This window comes from Oncorhynchus mykiss, chromosome 20 (genome assembly GCF_057628025.1).
Source record: "Oncorhynchus mykiss isolate SJ-2025 chromosome 20, ASM5762802v1, whole genome shotgun sequence".
Lineage (NCBI taxonomy): Eukaryota > Metazoa > Chordata > Actinopteri > Salmoniformes > Salmonidae > Oncorhynchus > Oncorhynchus mykiss.
In genome coordinates, this window is record NC_143041.1 from 30,699,942 (window position 1) to 30,719,469 (window position 19,528).

Consider the following 19,528-nt stretch of genomic DNA (forward strand, 5'->3'; position numbering starts at 1 on the left):
CAATTCCTGACATTTAATCCTAGTAAAAATTCCCTGTCTTACGTCAGTTAGGATCACCACTTTATTTTAAGAATGTGAAATGTCAGAATAGTGATTTATTTCAGCTTTAATTTCTTTCATCACATTCCCAGTGGGTCAGAAGTTTACATGCACTCAATCGGTATTTGGTAGCATTACCTTTAAATTGTTTAATTTGGGTCAAATGTTTCAGGTAGCCTTCCTCTTGCTTCCCACAATAAGTTGGGTGAATTTTGGCCCATTCCTCCTGACAGAGCTGGTGTAACTGAGGCAGGTTTGTAGGCCCCCTTGCTCGCACACGCTTTTTCAGTTCTGCCCACAAATCTTCTATAGGATTGAGGTCAGGGCTTTGTGATGGCCACGCCAATACCTTGACTTTGTTGTCCTTAGCCATTTTGCCACAACTTTGGAAGTATGCTTGGCGTCATTTGGAAGACCCATTTGCGACCAAGCTTTAACTTCCTGACTGATGTCTTGAGATGTTGCTTCAATATATCCACATAATTTTCCTCCCTCATGATACCATCTATTTTGTGAAGTGCACCAGTCCCTCCTGCAGCAAAGCACCACCACAACATGATGCTGCCATCCCCGTGCTTCAAGGTTGGGATGGTGTTCTTCGGCTTGCAAGCCTCTCCCTTTTTCCTCCAAACATAACTATGGTCAAACAATTATATTTTTGTTTCATCAGACCAGAGGACATTTCTCCAAAAAGTACGATCTTTGTCCTCATGTGCAGTTGCAAACCGTAGTCTGGCTTTTTTTTTATGGCGGTTTTGGAGCAGTGGCTTCTTCCTTGCTGAGTGGCCTTTCAGGTTATGTCGATTATAGGACTTGTTTTACTGTGGATATAGATACTTTTGTAACTGTTTCCTCCAGCATCTTCACAAGGTCCGTTGCTGTTGTTCTGGGATTGATTTGCACTTTTCACACCAAAATACGTTAATCTCTAGGAGAAATAACGCGTCTCCTTCCTGAGCGTTATGACGGCTGCGTGGTCTCATGGTGTTTATACTTGCGTACTATTGTTTGTACAGGTGAACGTGGTACCTTCAGGCGTTTGGAAATTGCTCCCAAGGATGAACCAGACTTCTGGAGGTCTACAAAAAAATTTTCTGAAGTCTTGGCTGATTTCTTTTGATTTTCCCATGATGTCAAGCAAAAAGGCACTGAGTTTGAAGGTAGGCCTTGAAATACATTCACATGTACACCTCCAATTGTCTCAAATGATGTCAATTAGCCTATCAGAAGCTTCTAAGGCCTTGACATAATTTTCAAGAATTTTCCAAGCTCTTTAAAGGCACAGTCAATTTAGTGTATGTAAACTTCTGACCGACTGGAATTGTGATATGATAAGGATATGTGAAATAATCTCTCTGTAAATAATTGTTGGAAGAATTACTTGTGTCATGCACAAAGTAGATGCCCTAACCGACTTACTAAAACTATAGTTTGTTTCAACAAGAAATGTGTGGAGTGGTTAAAAAACGAGTTTTAGTGACTCCAACCTAAATGTATGTAAACTTCCGACTTCAACTGTATACTTTGATAAACTTGAAATGCTCATTTGAAAACATGATACCAGACCTACCATATTGAAACTGAATATATATATATATATATATATATATATATATATATATATATATATATATATATATATATATATATATATATATATATATATATATATATATATATATATTAAATGTGAACATTCAATTAAAGTTAAATTTGAAAACTGAATGCAATATTAATTCAAGTACAATTTATGAATTAAATTGTTCAATTTAATGATTGCAACAAAAAAAATATGAATTTTAAATACAATTTCAATTAAGAATGAGTAAAATCATATTCAATTTCTGGTGACACTAAAATCACTCCATATGTGTCATTGTCATGTATTGAGGCCCACAAGCCTCCACTTATCCATCTGATAAGTGCTGATAATCTATTCAAGGACTTTGAAGTCCTAAAACAAGTAGATGTTGACTTTGAACTATACTGTACATGGTTGATACAGAAATTGAACAACTACACATGACTACACATGACAATGTTTTCATACAGTTTATTATGCTTTAAGACAAGCAAATACAGAAAGGTTGAACATTCAAATGTTTTCAACTGTAGCACCACCAAGGACCTTTCTCAGTTAATGTAGGAACATTTGCTCAGAATCTTTGACTATCCTATTTGGCTACTTGTACGTTTTACCCCTTAAAACAGCATTACATTTTCAATATTTCTGGCCCAGAAAGTCAGATTGTTACAAGGTCAAGTAATCCTGGTTCAGTTGGGTCTACCACAGTTTTCTAAGATGGTCTACGTCATCAGAATTGTCATCCTTTCTGTATATTTGCTTGTCTTAAAGCATAGCTATATGAAAAGTAACTATAAATCCATCCATTCCATAGGATCAGGATTTTTCCATCAGGATTTTGACCCAAATCTATTACTATTTCCATTATGCCCATTTTCACCAGATTTGAACTTTAACCTGTTGAAATTTGCCTTAAAAAAATCTAAATTTTACATGCAATTGAGCCTAACTTTGTATATCACCCCATCATTGTTTGATCTAGCACTTTTTCCATGTTGGCTGGTCTGCTATAAGGCCTGTGTCTGCAGTGCAAGTACTAACATACACTTTGACCCACTGCCACACACTAACAAGAGGATTCACAGATTACAGTAAACTGTGTGTTTTGTTGCTGTTAAAGCAATTAGTCAATTGGTTGAGCTGAAGGTGCTCTCAGCTTCAGTAGTGAACCACTTGACCATTTACCCTTTTATATTATAACACTTTTGCAATTAGGTTGAAGTATTGGTTCAATGGTTGTGTTTTGGAGTATATAGCAATGTGTTTGTACTGTGGTTTCCTATATTTTCCAGACAGGTTCTCTAAACTCTGACTGGTGCATTCAAGATCTTCATGTGTTGAGCTGCACATGTCATTGTTTAAGACCAATGATCATTTAAAGAGTGAAAAGGTGGACTTGCACACCTTTTGCATCAGTTACCTAGTTTCCATATTCTTTATGCCAGAATTGTAAAGTATCACAGCTTACACATGAGATATTACTACCGTTCAAAAGTTTGGGGTCACTTAGAAATGTCCTTGTTTCTGAAAAAGCATTTTTTTTGTCCATTTAAAATAACATCAAATTGACCCATCAGCAATGTCTTTGTTTCTGGACATTTTGAGCCTGTAATCGAACCCACAAATGCTGATGCTCCAGACACCCAACTAGTCTAAAGGAGGCAAGTTGTATGGCTTTTTTAATCAGAACAGTTTTCAGCTGTGCTAACATAATTGCAAAAGGGTTTTCTTGTGATCAGTTAGCCTTTTAAAATGATAAACTTGGATTAGCTTACACAACGTGCCATTGGAACACAGGAGTGATGGTTGCTGATAATGGGCCTCTGTACGCCTATGCAGATATTCCATTTAAAAAAATCAGCAGTGTCCAGCTACAACAGTCATTCACAACACTTAACAACGCCTACACTGTATTTCTGATCAATTTGATGTTATTTTAATGGACAAAATGTGTTTTTCTTTAAAAACAAGGACGTTTCTAAGTGACCCCAAACTTTTGAACGGGTGTGTGTGTGCAGTTTTCTAGAGGGTGAAATTTGGTCTAAGAGTAGATGAAAAACTCTAAATGGAAGCCAGGGCTGAAGTACTGGTTATAAGCTAAGTACTTGGAGGTTAGGAGGCAGCTATAAAGTAGAGGCACAGAAGGCCCCCTCCTTGTCCTGACTCATAGATCCTATTGTACATTTACTAAGAACTACTGAGATTACTTTTACAGCTGTCAGGTATCACAGAAGAAGGTGAAGGGCATGTGTAGCCCCTTGTTTAAGTAAGACAAAACAGTGTCTCCATGGTGTGACTGTTGCTGTGGGATTCAATAGTCTCATCGTGATACTGTCCCGACTCCCGTAAGACTGTTCAAGTTTAAATGTGGATACTATACTTTCCATACATAGTATACATGTCAATTATTATACTTACTATACCCCAATATTTGTTATAGTTTCATCAAGCAGCAAGAAGACTAATCACAATGAAGGTGCTTTTAATTTAGCAGAGTAAAGTGAATAACACCACAAGATGAGCTAGGTAACAGCCTTACACACCTAGATGTGTTTATTTACAATTTGACAGAGACACAATGATATCAACAGAAAATATCCAGAGATGGGGGAAAAGAGAAATCTGGCGTCTTGTAACAATACAACATCAACACAAATGTTGTAGTTGTCCTTGTCTCTGAGCTGTCTATCTGTCTGTCCAAATATCAGATTACATATGTGTTTGAATGCCCTCCACTGTTTCTCATTAAATCAAAATGTGTGGCTTCTTTTCCCTGGGTTTGTGTATTCTAGGTTATAATGCAGCCTCCCTTGTCTCCCTTGTAGGGGTTCTTGTCATCTGACACGCCCTTTATGAGTGGGTCTCCCTCTGTTTGGGCCTCCACCCATTCCATTGTCTCCTTGCAATTGACTGACACCTGGTGATGTGAAGAGCAAAAGAATGAGAATACTTTTCTCATGCAAGAGAATGCACCACGATTTCTTTGCTTGTTTTGTGGTTACATAAACAATGAAATGTTCACATTCATCTGCAGTACAACAGGAAATACAAATGCAGATTGTGTGCAGTGAAATGGTATTTAACTGAAAATTCTTACAAATGTTCATTTCACTCCTTGTAATCATCTTTCTATGAAACGTATATTGATTTATATCGATCTAAATCAAATAGAACACTGTTATACTGCCATCTTTCATGATAAATGTTCTATGATTTGGTAACATTTCACTTCAGATATGATGTAATATTGTAAAGAGATACTCACAGCTGTGCGTGTTGTGCTAACTTCAATCTTTAGCTGAGCCAGCTCCATTTGCAGGATTTCCTTATCAGACATATCACGAGCCATCTTGCCTTTGAAAGGAAAATGTACACAGAAAAAGGTTAGTAGGAAAACAGGAATATATGTGGTATTTAGACAGCTAGAGAATCACTGGCAGATGAGTAATGTAGACTAATCCATTAATGTAGGCTCATCAATTCAAGTTTCTCTTTCACATACATCCTCAACATTTTCAATGGGGCGGCAGAGTAGCTTGTGGTTAGTGGTTAGAGCGTTGGACTAGTAACCGGAAGGTTGCAAGTTCAAACCCCCGAGCTGGTAGTCTGTCGTTCTGCCCCTGAACAGGCAGTTAACCCACTGTTCGTTCCTAGGCCGTCATTGAAAATAAGAATTTGTTCTTAACTGACTTGCCTGTTCAAATAAAGGTTAACCAAAAAAAAATCCATATTCTATTGTTGCTCTAATTATTGCACATTCATCTGGTAAAAATATTTACCTAACCAAAACGGACCATGTTAATCAGAAATAAAAGGAATACACAAGAATTAAAGTAACCCAGCTCTTACCTGTTGAATGGTGGGTATCCAACAGAGAGAGTCTTAGCTCCTAGGGGCTTGGCTATTGTAAGCTGCTTTCTGATAGACAGTAACTGCATTGACTGACTTGCTGATGGGTCTTCGCCTCACCCCTCTTCAGCTGCAAAGCTGATCCAGGTAGGCTTTGCTTTGGGGAGAGGTCGGTACAGGATTTTCACCAATCCTCTATGATCTAATTAAACAATCAAGGGGCTGTAAACCTCCGAATCCTCAACACAAGCACCATGAGCGGGATGAGACGAACACACATAACATCAATGTGTATGTACCATCTTAGAGGATTCGGACACTGAGTGGGTGGTATTGTCATAACAAGCAATTGGGTCCTGTGCAGTTCAGGGGGGCGTCATAGGCTATCACGTAGAATGTCTGCATGTACTGAAACTGTACATAACATGTATGCAACTGTACATACAGTACCAGTCAAAAGTTTGGACACCGACTCAATCCAGGGTTTTTCTTTTTTTTACTATGTTCTACATTGTATAATAATAATGAATACATCAACACTGAAATAACACGTATGGAATCATGTAGTAACCAAAAAAGTGTTAAACAAATCAAAATATATTTGAGAATCTTCAAAGTCTTGACAGCTTTGCACACTCTTGGCATTCTTTCAACCAGCTTCACCTGAAATGCTTTTCCAACAGTCTTGAAGGAGTTCCCACATATATTGAACACTTATTAGCTGCTTTTCCTTCACTCTGCGGTCCAACTCATCCTATACCATCTCAATTGGGTTGAGGTCGGGTGATTGTGGAGGCCAGGTCATCTGATGCAGCGCTCCATCACTCTCCTTCTTGGTCAAATAGCCCTTAGACAGCCTGGAGGTGTGTTGGGTCATTGTACTGTTGAAAAACAAATGATAGTCCCACTAAGCGCAAACCAGGTGGGATGGCGTTTTGCTGCAGAATGCTGTGGTAGTCATGCTGGTTAAGTGTGCCTTGAATTCTAAATTAGACATTGTCACCAGCAAAGCACCCCACACAATCACACCTCCTCGTCCATGCTTCATGGTGGGAACTACAAATGCAGAGATCATCCATTCACCTACTCTGCATCTCACAAAGACACGGCGGTTGGAACCAAAACTTTCAAATTTGGACTCAACAGACCAAAGGACAGATTTCCACCGGTCTAATGTCCATTGCTTGTGTTTCTTGGCCCACGCAAGTTTCTTCTTCTTATTGGTGTCCTTTAGTAATGGTTTCTTTGCAGCAATTTGACCATGAAGGCCTGATTCACACAGTCTCCTCCGAACAGCTGATGTTGATGTCTGTTACTTGAACTCTGAAGCATTTATATGGGCTGCAATTTCTGAGGCTGGTAACTCGAATGAACTTATCCTCTGCAGCAGAGCTAACTCAGGGTCTTCCTTTCCTGTGGCGGTCCTCGTGAGAGACAGTTTCATCATAGCACTTGATGGTTTTTGTGACTGCACTTGAAGAAACTTTCAAAGTTCTTAATGTTTCGTATTGACTGACCTTCATGTCTTAAAGTAATGATGGACTGTCGTTTCTCTTTGCTTATTTGAGCTGTTCTTGCCATAATATGGACTTTTACCAAATAGGGCTATCTTCTGTATACCACCACTACAACACAACTGATTGGCTCAAATGCATTAGGAAGGAAAGAAATTCCACATTAAACAACACACACCTGTTAGTTGAAATGCATTCCAGGTGATGAAGCTGGGTGAGAGAAGGCCAAAAGTGTGCAAAGCTGCCATCAAGGCAAAGGGTGGCTACTCTTGAAGAATGTCAAATATAAAATATATTTAGATTTTTAACCCTTATGGTTACTTCATGATTCCATGTTATTTCATAGTGTTGATGTCTTCACTATTATTCTACAATGTAGGAAATAGTAAAAATAAAGAAATCCTGGAATGAGTAGGTGTCAATTTTTGACTGGTACTGTATATAATTTCATGTTATTCAGCAAACCAACATTTCAAATATGGCCCTACAATCACATAGTCTATAGCATAAATAATAATACTTGTTTTGTCAGTTTTCAGAGGGAAATGGAAAAGAAGTACCATAGAGCAGGTCAAAAATTACAATCCCTGGCAGTCCCTGCGTCATTAGCCTCACTTAATGCCAAAGGCCCTTGGCATGCCACACATGGAGGTGAGCCCATGATTACACCACTTAGAGAACACTACAGTCTACATGAGGAGGATCTGATCTCATACACAATCCAATCCTTTCCCCGCATCTCTCTCTGTCATTCCAACCAAATGATGTCAGATCCCCCTGATGTAGCCTATAGTCTGCTATAATTAGTGTAATCATGGGCCCACCTCCATTAAGTCATATCCCAATCAAATGTAATACTGTTATACAACAAGTATTGATCATACTGTATCTAGGGGTGAAAGTAAGCCAGTTCGGTACGGCATTCCGGCAAAACAAATAGTGGCGGTACGCTACTATCGCAATAATTCCAACAAAATATCAAAAGAACTACACCATTATTTATCATTCCGCATGTCAGAGGAATAGTAAACAGGTGGTATATGCTCCAAAATATGATGTGGTTCGATAAGCACACTGACGCATAAATTGTGGCCAAATGTCATTACACTTTTTGATGTTTTGTGTAACAGATGTCTCTCTCCATTCACCAGTGTTTGGAGGCTGGAAATATGTTGCGAGTGGAGCCCATTTTGAAGTGATTGTCAAACAATCAGATCATGAATGGTTGTGTTTATGCCACAATAACAGGTAATAAAAGGGGCTCATTTTTAAAGGTAAATGACAAATCTTTCGACAAGGCCCACAGAGATCCTATTGAATTAATAGGCATTCTATGATTTGGCCCATTCAAATCTTTGGGGCACATGTCCCCTCAGATTTGTCCTGTAAAAAAATGTTTTTTGTTGTTTCTCTAATACTACTAGCCACCTAGCATTTTCATGAAGTTGGCTTTAGCTAGCCCAGATAGATTCCCAAACTCATAACTAGCTACCAGGAAGCCATTTCAGGCTTTCAATCAAGTTAGAGTCCACCTGGCCGTGCTGCTGCTCCAGTTTCAACTGTTCTGCCTGTGATTATTATTATTTGACCATGCTGGTCATTTATGAACATTTGAACATCTTGGCCATGTTCTGTTATAATCTCCACCCGGCACAGCCAGAAGAGGACTGGCCACCCCACATAGCCCGTTTCCTCTCTAGGTTCCTTCATAGGTTTTGGCCTTTCTAGGGAGTTTTTCCTAGCCACCGTGCTTCTACACCTGCATTGCTTGCTGTTTGGGGTTTTAGGCTGGGTTTCTGTACAGCACTTTGAGATATCAGCTGATGTACGAAGGGCTATATAAATACATTTGATTTGATTTGAGTATCTAGCTTGTCTAACTATCTTAGCTGGCATGCCCGCTGGCAAGGTTGGTAGACTAGACTAGAAAAGCAAGCAATTACTAAATAAGACTCAAAGGAATATATCTTTCACCCATATTTTAGCAGAGAAGCATATTAAGCTTTTTAAAAAAGAACCACAGACAGCTCAAGAGGTATGCTAAGATGATAAACATATTTTGGACAGAATTAAGCATAATGATTATGGCTCCAGACTGCAGGAAAAAGTTGTTTCAGGTGTTTGAAAAATGCAAAATTCTCTAACTTATGGCCATAGCTCCCCTCCGGACCACCCCCCCAGCTATCCTTATGTACTTTGTGCCCCCTCAGATTTTTGGGGTGCATGATGCCCCTGAGAGGTCCTGTAACAGGAATAAATTAAATATACTTCCAACCTGACTGTATAGGATAAATAGTGAAGAACAACTAACTGTAAAATGCAATACATAATTAAGCTACAGTGCCTTTCAAGAACAAATGTAACACAGAATCAATAGCCAATAGCCAATATCCAATCAGGCATGTTATACATTCTAATGTTGACAGTCAACATATTACACTAATCCGGTGTAGCCTGGTTTTGCTCACTAGCTCTCTCTCTCACACTCTCTCACTCTGTGTGTCTTGTCTCTCTTTCTCGGCCATTGATCCCTGGAAAAGCCTTCACTGGCACTCGTTTCGCCCATATGACACTTCAGGATCTGGGTTAGTCTCATCCCCCCCAAATAGATTAGGCAGTGAAACCTACGTCACTCTGGACTTAATGTACCACAGGTGGGTCTGTCTTTCGCAGACATTCACCCGATAAGCCACATGGTAAGAGTTGAACAATGGACAAAATCTGTGAGGCAAAAGATAGGCCTACCACTTAACTGACCACCTTTACTGTAAACTGTGCTGCAGAGCCAGTTCTGAATTGGACTGTGTATTCCATTGTGCATTCCAGAGGAAGAATTTCTGTCTTAACTGAACAGCTGAACAATTTAAGTATGATATATTCTATTCATATGGATACCTCTGAATTGCTCTTCCACACAGTGTGTGAAATACAATAAAGTATTATGTTGCTTCAAATGCAGCAGAGCTACAGTGCATTATAACGCTTCCCCTCAAGTTTATTACTGCCATAAGGCAATTAAAACTATCTACGTTGGCTGTAATTTAGTCACTTCTCAGGTTGATTGGTTAATAAAGTTAGAGCTTAATCCCTATCGTTTCGCCGGTGGTAGTGAAATCAGGTTGATTGGGAATATTTGGTAAGAAGTGTATTCTGGATACCCTCTCCTGCTGTTATGTCCTTAAGCAGGGAACTTAACCCATAATCTGTTCCAGGGTAACTATGCCCAGGCTGACCCATGGGTCGTAGTTATTAGTGCACAGCGTAGCAAACGGTTCATGTCGCAAAATGTTTTAACGTGACAAACGGTTTCCGTTGCAAACAGCTTTGCTACAGTTTGCTTTAGTGTGCACTACTGAATACGACCCTGGCCTCCAGGGGCGCTCTGTTTTTCTTCAAGTAGATCCTTCTAGAACTTTGAATTGAACCATGATATTGGTTGCATGTTATCTGCCGCTCCAATTTCCGCAACAACTAAGAGCATTGAACAATGATGTATATAAACCCTGTGCAGCCGTCTTCATCGACCTGACCAAGGCTTTCGATTCTGTCAATCACTACATTCTAACATGCTGACCAGACCAGACACGTCACGTGTGCGAGCGTCGCAAAATAAATTTAGAAATCAATGTTTTTCAATTATTGCACCCACACTGCTCGCGGGCGCCAACGAGCGTCTGCGTTGCCAAGTGCTAAAATAGAAGTCATTCCTATTTCTGACGCAGATCGCTCTGCAAGTCCTGCCTCTTCCATCTCCTCATTGGTTTATTGAAGCAGGTACCCACGTGCCATCTCCTCATTGGTTATACCCACGTGGGTGATTGAAAGACTAACTGTTTTGCCGGTTGTCGTGGTAATACTATGAAAGTGTAGATGCCAATCACCATATAAATTCAAAGATGAAAAAGCCTGGAATGAGGAGAGATGACTAGAAACGATTCGGTTGACCGTTTTATGTGTGGATTAATTGTCGGAGTAGAGGACCTTGTGCATTTCAGGTAAAATAACAACCCAATGTTTATACCCCAGGACAAATTAGCTAGCAACAGCAAGCTAGCAAAATAGGACAAATTAGCTATCAAGTGGAAGCTAACTAGCTAAATTGCCATACATGTTTAATGCTTTTCGACCTGTCTCCAAATTAATGTTATTGGTTCAGAGTTTGTTTTGATATATTTTAACCTGCGTGTCGTGATTGTGTTTGGTGTAGGGGGACAAAATACATTTATGCACGATAGCGCACAATGGCGCACTCGCGCAGCCGGTTTGGGTTCCATGTTATCAGCAGACTCAACAGCCTTGGTTTCGCAAATGACTGCCTCGCCTGGTTCACCAACTACTTCTCAGATAGAGTTCAGTGTGTCAAATCGGAGGGCCTGTTGTCCGGGCCTCTGACCTTCTGTATACTTCTGGCCCTTCTTTGGACACTGTGTTAACAAACCTCCAGACGAGCTTCAATGCCATTACAACACTCCTTCCGTGGCCTCCAACTGCTCTTAAATGCTAGTAAAACTAAATGCATGTTTTTCAACCAATCGCTGCCCGCACCCGCCCGCCCGTCTAGTATCACTACTCTGGACGGTTCTGACTTTAGAATATGTGGACAACTACAAATACCTAGGTGTCTGGTTAGACTGTAACCTCTCCTTCCAGACTCACATTAAGTAGCTCCAATTCAAAATTAAATCTAGAATCGGCTTCCTATTTCGCAACAAAGCCTCTTTCACTCATGCTGCTAAACACCCTCACAAAACGGACTATCCTACCAATCCTTGACTTCTGCGATGTCATTTACAAAATAGCCTCCAACACTCTACTCAGAAAGTTGGATGTAGTCTATCACAGTGCCATCCGTTTTGTCACCAAAGCCCCATTTACTACCCACTACTGCGACCTGTATGCTCTTGTTGGCTGGCCCATATTCGTTGCCAAACCCACTGGTTCCAGGTCATCTATATAAGTCTTTGCGAGGTAAAGCCCCACCTTATCGCAGCTCACTGGTCGCTATAGCAACACCCACCCAGGCACACACTCCAGCAGGTTTATTTCACTGGTCATCCCCAAAGCCAACTCCTCCTTGTCTAGAATGTCATTTTACGCTGTAACATTTAAGATTTCCCTTCACTGGAACTAAGGGGCCTAGCCCGTACAATGAAAAACAGCCCCAGACCATTATTCCTCCTCCAAAAACCATTAGTTGGCACTGCATTGGGGCAGGTAGTGTTCACATGGTATCTGCCAAACCCAGATTCCCTGTTGCTAATTAGCATTTAGAATTTTTGAGTAAATTGAGGTGAATATATGAAGAATTTACTTTGTCCAAGAGACAATTACATTGCTAGCAAAATGTCACGCCAGGGTAATCCTACACGAAACACAGAACTTACAGTGCATTCAGAAAGTATTCAGACCCCTTGACTTTTTCCACATTTAGTTACGTTAACGCCTTATTCTAAAATTGATTGCATAGTTTTTCCCCCCACATTGATCTACACACAATACCCCATAATGACAAAGCAAAAACAGGATTTAAGAAATGTTTGCAAATGTATTACAATTTTTTTTAAACCTATCACATTTACATTAGTATTCAGACTGTTTACTCAGTACTTTCTTGAAGCACCTTTGGGAGCAATTTACAGCCTTGAGTATTTTTGGGTATGATGCTACAAGCTTGGCACACCTGTATTTGGGGAGTTTCCGCCATTCTTCTCTGCAGATCCTCTTAAACTCTGTCAGGTTGGATGGGGAGCATCGCTGCACAGCTATTTTCAGGTCTCCAGAGATGTTTGATCGGGTTCAAGTCCGGGCTCTGGCTGGGCCACTCAAGGACATTCAGAGACTTGTCCCGAAGCCACTCCTGTGTTGTCTTGGCTGTGTGCTTAGGGTTGTCCTGTTGGAAGGTGAACCTTTGCCCCAGTCTGAGAACCTGCTCCAGAGCACTCAGGACTTCATCAAGGATCTCTCTGTACTTTGTTCCGTTCATCTTTCCATCGATCCTGACTAGCATTCAGACCAAAGAGTTCAATCTTGGTTTCATCTGACCAGAGAATCTTGTTTCTTATGGTCAAAGTCCTTTAGGTGCCTTTTGGCAAACTCCAAGCGGCCTGTCATGTGCCTTTTACTGAGGAGTGGCTTCCATCTGGCCACTCTACCATAAAGGCCTGATTGGTGTAGTGCTGCAGAGATGGTTGCCCTTCTGGAAGGTTCTTCCATCTCCAAAGAGGAACTCTGGAGCTCTGTCAGAGTGACCATTGGGTTTTGGTCACCTCCCTGACCAAGGCCCTTCTCCCCCCATTTGCTCAGTTTGGCCAGGTGGCCAGCTCTAGGAAGAGTCTTGGTGGTTCCAAACATCTTCCATTTAAGAATAATGGAGGCCACTCTGTTCTTGGGGACCTACAATGCTGCAGAAATGTTTTGGTACCCTTCCCCTGATCTGTGCCTCGACACAATCCCGTCTCTGAGCTTTACGGACAATTCCTTTGACCTCATGGCTTGGTTTTGCACTGTCAACTGTGGGACCTTTTATATAGACAAGTGTGTGCTTTTCCAAATCATGTCCAATCAATTGAATTTATCACAGGTGTACTCCAATCAAGATGTAGAAACATCTCAAGGATGATCAATGGAACCAGGATGCACCTGAGCTCAATTTCAAGTCTCCTAGCAAAGGGTCTGAATAGTTACATTTTTTAAATTTGCAAAAATGTCTCAACCTTTTTACCTTGTCATTATGGGGTATTGTGTGTAGATTAAAAACATGTATTTTATCAATTTTAGAATAAGGCTAATGTAATACAATGTCTAAAAGGGGAAGGGGTCGGCATCCCTTCCGAATGCACTGTATATGAAGTAGTTCTAAAATTCCAGAAGCACAAATGAATTGGGAAAACATTATTGGAACATTACCTACCGCTAAGTTTTGTGGGTATTATGATGTGTCCACTGTGCCGTTTTTATAGTCTCTTATAATGCAGGAAATGGCTGCAGGTTGAATTTGGTGAAGAGCAACTGCAGAAACTTGCAGTCGACTGCAGTCAACTTCAGGACCTTTGACATGGTTTTTGTAAAGTTCATGCAGTCGACAAACCAGACAATTTGCGTGATCCGCTTGAACGTGCGCATGCGGTGCTGCTCGTGAAAATGTCGTTACGCGGAGTCTACCTTTAATGTAAAATGGTAAACTTTTATTTTGAAAATTATCGAAAATTCTAGACAGGAAGTTGTAAAGTTTTTGCCCACTGCTGACGTAACACTGTAGTAACAATAATGGCTGCCCCTAGCAGTAGGCAAGTTCTCCGGCGCCTCTGTCAATTTGGCGCCTTTATTTTGACCCGATTTGGTTTCTGGAACTGCTTTACAATGCTGATGCTCTTTGCGGAGCGCGCGGATGTTAAAAGGTAAGCGCGGTGGATATGTATGTGAGTACGTTTCTGCAGACGTCGGCTAGCCGCTAATCGGCTAAACAGAGGGTTGGCTTTACAGCGTCACTTTGCTTGTTAGTTGAGCTACATTATTGACAGACATATTTACTACACTAGTTTGGCTTTTCTATGCCAGGTACTGTTTTCTGGGTTATGAACGTGGTCATTTGGTTGTGTAAAAGAACATAGAACTACAAAAGCTACAACTTCCGGGATTGTGGGCCATCTGGCTCTAGTTATGGCAGGGTGATATTTCTGTAATCTTTAAATAGGAGTGCACCACCCTGTAATATAGCTGGTGGAGTCTCCAGTTACCTTACTTTGATCAAGTCATATGGTCTACAACTGTAAATATATAGTAACAGTGACTGCGTGGCATATCTTCTCACATGGCATATAAACCATTCATTCATTCATGTATTATTGTTTTTTTCGAAGAATGCCAAGTCCTTAATATTTTAGTCATTAAGGAGATGCTTTATCCAGAGCGATTTACAGTTAGTGTATTCAGTTTAAAGTGGAGCTGACAGCATTTTAACATGAAATCGTATTCAAATCTGTTCATATACACCCTCAGGAATAATATTACATGTTTTTTTAAAAACATTTTCTGACAAGCCAGCACTATATGGTAATTTTCATAAATTCATAGAATGTTTGGGAATTACGTATAGTACAGCCTTTCTGAAAATTCTATAGCAATATAGAGTGGGAAGTGGCTGTTTTGTTTGGACAATATAACAGACACTGCAGTGAATAAAACCTAATTAAAAACACCTGTCTTGTCCAGGACTGGAGTCTCCACAGACCAGTGTGCCATATCCAATCAGAGCTACAGTAGGCCTAAATGCAAATAAACCATTCGCCACATGGGCCTGCCATCATTAACTTTGAACTGGATTGTGTGTTTACATGAAGTAGCAACAGAGCAACTTTAGATCATTAGAATGCATTCACAAAATACACCTGAATAGATTTCTTCAAATATGTAAATAACACAGGAGTCCTCTTATATTTGGGAACTACTGACATAGTAAAAATTCCTTGTCTTCGGTCAGTTAGGATCACCACTTTTATTTTAAGAATGTGAAATGTCAGAATAATAGTAGAGATTTATTCCCGCTTTTATTTCCTTCATCACATTCCCAGTGGGTCAGAAGTTTACATACACTCAATTAGTAGCATTGCCTTTAAATTGTTTAACTTGGGTCAAACGTTTCAGGTAGCCTTCAACAAGCTTCCCACAATAAGTTGGGTGAAACTTGAAATTGGCCCTAATCAATCGGCAATTCCGATAAATCGGTCGACCTCTACACATGATTACTGTTACTGATATCTAGCTGGCAAACAGTTGTGACTCAGTGTGACAGCTGAAATGAAGAACGCAATGTTCTTTATCTCCGAACATATTGCACAAGTTGACTGCAGGTGTTTACTTAAAGTAGCTACAATTATTCAAAATGTATTAAACTTCAAATAAATAGATTCAACGGTATTGAAAACCATCCCATGGCTTTTTCCAAATACCCCGGTGTGTGTATACACAGTAAACCACCCGAGACTACTGCCAACAATGCCTTACTGAACGTCATGGAATTGAGTCAAATATATACTATTTTTATAGCCTCCTCTTATAAAGTTGGTTTTGTAGCATAAACTGGAAATGTGATATTTTTGACTGATTATGATTGTATGTTTGTTTCATATCTGCAAAGTAGTTAAAACGCTGTCAGTTCCACTTCAAGGTAGCTAAGTGAGACAAATCATTGTCTTTGGAGGTATGAAATCATAGCTATTGTTAACCATGAGTGTAATCAATTAGTTGATTTGAACAATGATTTTTGAATATTTAACCATTTCAGTGTTGTAATATATGTGCTTTTTTCTTAATCTCCAGGAAACCTGACATCCAGGTTCCCTACTTGTACTTTGACATGGGGGTATCAGTTCTTTGTGCCAGCTTCATGTCCTTTGGGGTGAAGAGGAGGTGGTTTGCACTAGGGGCCGCCATACAGTTAGCTATCAGCACCTACGCTTCTTATATTGGTGAACAAGTGCACTATAGTGACTGGCTGAAGGTGAGTACTGCCTGTGAGGAGGAGTATATAGTGTGACAACTCCAGCTGAAGTATCCTGGGGGTAAGAAATGTTTTGTGGAGAGTGACAACTCTGTCTACATTGAGAGCTGTGCATTGTGTAGGAATGACACCACCTGTTGAAAGACAATAAATAGTGGGCTCTATTTAGTCATAACTTATTGTGGGTTAATACTGGGTGCTGGGCCCAAAAAAAAACGGACATGACTAAGATGATCCTATTTTAGGATGAATTAAAACATTGTGTTGAAGAAATGTAGTAAGTGTTTGCATCCCCCCTTCACTACATCTCTAGGAATGCTCAACTGACCTTGTCTTATGTGATCCTGTAGGTAAGGATGTACTCCAGAACCCTGGCTATCATCGGGGGTTTCCTGGTCCTAGCCAGTGGTGCGGGGGAGGTATACAGACAGAAACATCGCACCAGATCGCTGCAGTCCACCGGACAGGTCTTCATAGGGGTCTACCTCATCTGTATGGTAAGACAAACAACCTACTTCAGTGAATTAGCTACAGTGTTTGACCTAGAAAGAAGCACTGTGATGGGAATCCCCTTCCTCCATCCTTAAAATCAATTACTGCAGACCTAGAAACCTGGATAGCAAAAGGCCTAGATTTTCCCTGATTTAAATAGCCCAGTGTCAAGTTTGACATTTGTGTCCTAATCAGATATGAGAGCGATAGAGATCAAATCATTGTACAACTAGGTGCAATAAACTGAATGGTGAGTCCAACAAATATACAGTAGCAGCCTAAATAACAACTCAATGCAGCGCTGTGTTCCCTCCACCAGGTGTACTCCCTCCAGCACAGTAAAGAGGACAGGATGGCCTACCTGAACCACATCCCTGGTGGGGAGATCACCCTAATGCTACTGGTGGTGCTGTTTGGAGTGCTGGCCCTGGCCTTCCTCTCTGGCTGTTATATCCGTCTAGCTTCACAGATCCTGGCAGTGGTCCTGCCCCTCATCCTGCTCTTCATCGACGGTAACCTGGGCTACTGGCACAACACACGCCATGTAGAGTTCTGGAACCAGTTGAAGCTGATGGGGCATAACGTGGGTATTTTCGGGGCTGTGCTGATTCTGGCTACAGATGGTTGAATGGAATGGACACCTTGGCAGACTATCAGAAGAGAGGCCAATACTTAACATGTGACTGAAGCTACATTTAGTGTTTCAAATGGCACCCTATTCCCTATATATTGCACTACTTTTGACCAAAGCTTTGGCCAAAAGTAATGCAATATATTGGGAATAGGGTGCCACCTGGTCAAAAGTAGTGCACTATATTGGGAATAAGGTGCCATGTGAGACTTATACAGTCTTTCTGGATCCTCAGATGAACTGATCCTCACTTACAGCAGGAGATAAATGGTGATTGGACGCTAATCCCTGCCTGACAGACAGCCATGTGGGTAGACCTTATCGTTAACTACCTGTCCAACTTTGCTTCTGCAGAAAATAGATATGAGCCCTGTTGAGTTTTTTTTATTTTATACTGAACAAAAATACATAACGCAACAATGAACTATTTTACAGTTCATAAATGAGGAAATCGGTCAATTCAAATAAATAAATTAGGCCCTAACCTATGGATTTCACAAAAGGGCTTTATTACAGACAAATACTCCGTTTCAACAGCTGTCTGGGTGGCTGGTCTCAGATGATCCCGCAGGTGAAGAAGCCGGATGTGGAGGTCCTGGGCTGGCATGGTTACACGTGGGTCTGCGGTTGTGTGGCCCGTTGGACGTACAGCCAAATTCTCTGAAACGATGTTGGAGGTGGCTTATGGAAGGGAAATGAACATTAAATTATCTGGAAAGAGCTCTAGTGGACATTCCTGTAGTCAGCATGCCAATTGCACGCTCCCTCAAAACTTGAGACATTTGTGGCATTGTTGTGTGACAAAACTGCACATCTTAAAGTGGTCTTTTATTGTCCCCAGCACAAGGTGCACCTGTATAATGATAATGCTGTTTAATCAGCTTCTTGATATGCCACACCTGTTATGTGGATGGATCATCTCGGCAAAGGAGAAATGCTCACTAACAGGGATGTAAACAAATTTGTGCACAAGTTTTGAGAGAAATTAGATTTGTGAGTATGGAACATTTCTGGGATCTTTTATTTCAGTTTTACATGTTGCATTTATATTTTTGTTCAGTATATTTAACTTAAATAAATTATGTTTGGAAACCTGGTATTTACATATGGCTATAGCAGATTTCAGTTTGAGTATTTGGGGGGTTATATCGTGGTTTAGTTGTCAAATGTTTTACTGCAATTTATGGTAAGAAATTAGGGGTAACTTGACATTTTGCATATTTTCTATCAAATAATAGAACTACAGTGTACTCCTTTTGTACCTAATGCAATATGAATATAGGATCATATTTATTTTTGAATATAATTTGTTTCCATTCCTGACGACATTCCTGAGTGTAGGTTGTCATACAACTAAATAAACAACTACTGGTTTGGTTTTGTATATTGTGTGTTCTGTGTATATTCACTTTTCACAATAGTAAATAATTATTTATCAATCTGTATTTTTATGCACAACGAAATCAGAAAGGACCTGACGGTTGTCATTAGTTACCACAGTAACAAAGTCATAAACCCGGCCTATTTCTACAATGTCTCTTAAAATCGGATTTTAAACCTAACCTTAACCACACTGCTAAACTTATGACTAACCTTAAATTAAGACCAAAAAGCTAATTTTAGATTGCATGCATTTTTACTACAGCCAATTTTAACTTTGTGGTAACTAGTGAACTAATGGACAAATGGTAGAAATATCCAGGGGTGTCATGTACCTCAAATCTGAGGGGGCACAAAGTATGTGAGGATGTCTGGGGGATGGTCCAGAGGGGGGCTAGGCCCCTCCACCCTGTTGGGAAGTTGGATAAAATAAATGTAATCCTGCTTTGTGGCATTTCGTGAAGACTGTTATACTGATTGCACTATGTGTTTTTGTGCGTGTAGATATGGTTGTCCTTGTTCGATAGAGCCATTATGTT

At 40.3% G+C, this 19,528-nt stretch overlaps 2 protein-coding genes across 4 annotated transcripts; one reads left to right on the plus strand and one right to left on the minus strand.

The window, feature by feature from the left end:
• Positions 1-4,147: 4,147 nt before the first annotated feature.
• gngt2b (G protein subunit gamma transducin 2b) lies at positions 4,148-14,011 on the minus strand. Of its 3 annotated transcripts, none has more exons than XM_021576262.3 (3): positions 13,898-14,011; positions 4,890-4,978; positions 4,148-4,541 (listed from the first exon to the last, which is right to left on the minus strand). In XM_021576262.3, exons 2-3 carry the CDS (start codon positions 4,971-4,973, stop codon positions 4,413-4,415), a joined length of 213 nt encoding a protein of 70 aa, XP_021431937.1. In that variant the 5' UTR covers positions 4,974-4,978; positions 13,898-14,011; the 3' UTR covers positions 4,148-4,412. The 3 variants fall into 3 exon arrangements, with proteins under 3 accessions (XP_021431937.1, XP_021431936.1, XP_090069008.1); XM_021576261.3 differs by lacking the exon at positions 13,898-14,011 and adding an exon at positions 5,474-5,587; XM_090212882.1 differs by lacking the exon at positions 13,898-14,011 and adding an exon at positions 5,127-5,162.
• On the plus strand, positions 13,948-18,993 carry tmem101 (transmembrane protein 101). Its single transcript, XM_021576260.3, has 4 exons — positions 13,948-14,384; positions 16,306-16,486; positions 16,837-16,983; positions 17,298-18,993. Exons 1-4 carry the CDS (start codon positions 14,254-14,256, stop codon positions 17,604-17,606), a joined length of 768 nt encoding a protein of 255 aa, XP_021431935.3. The 5' UTR covers positions 13,948-14,253; the 3' UTR covers positions 17,607-18,993.
• The last annotated feature ends 535 nt before the right edge of the window (positions 18,994-19,528 follow it).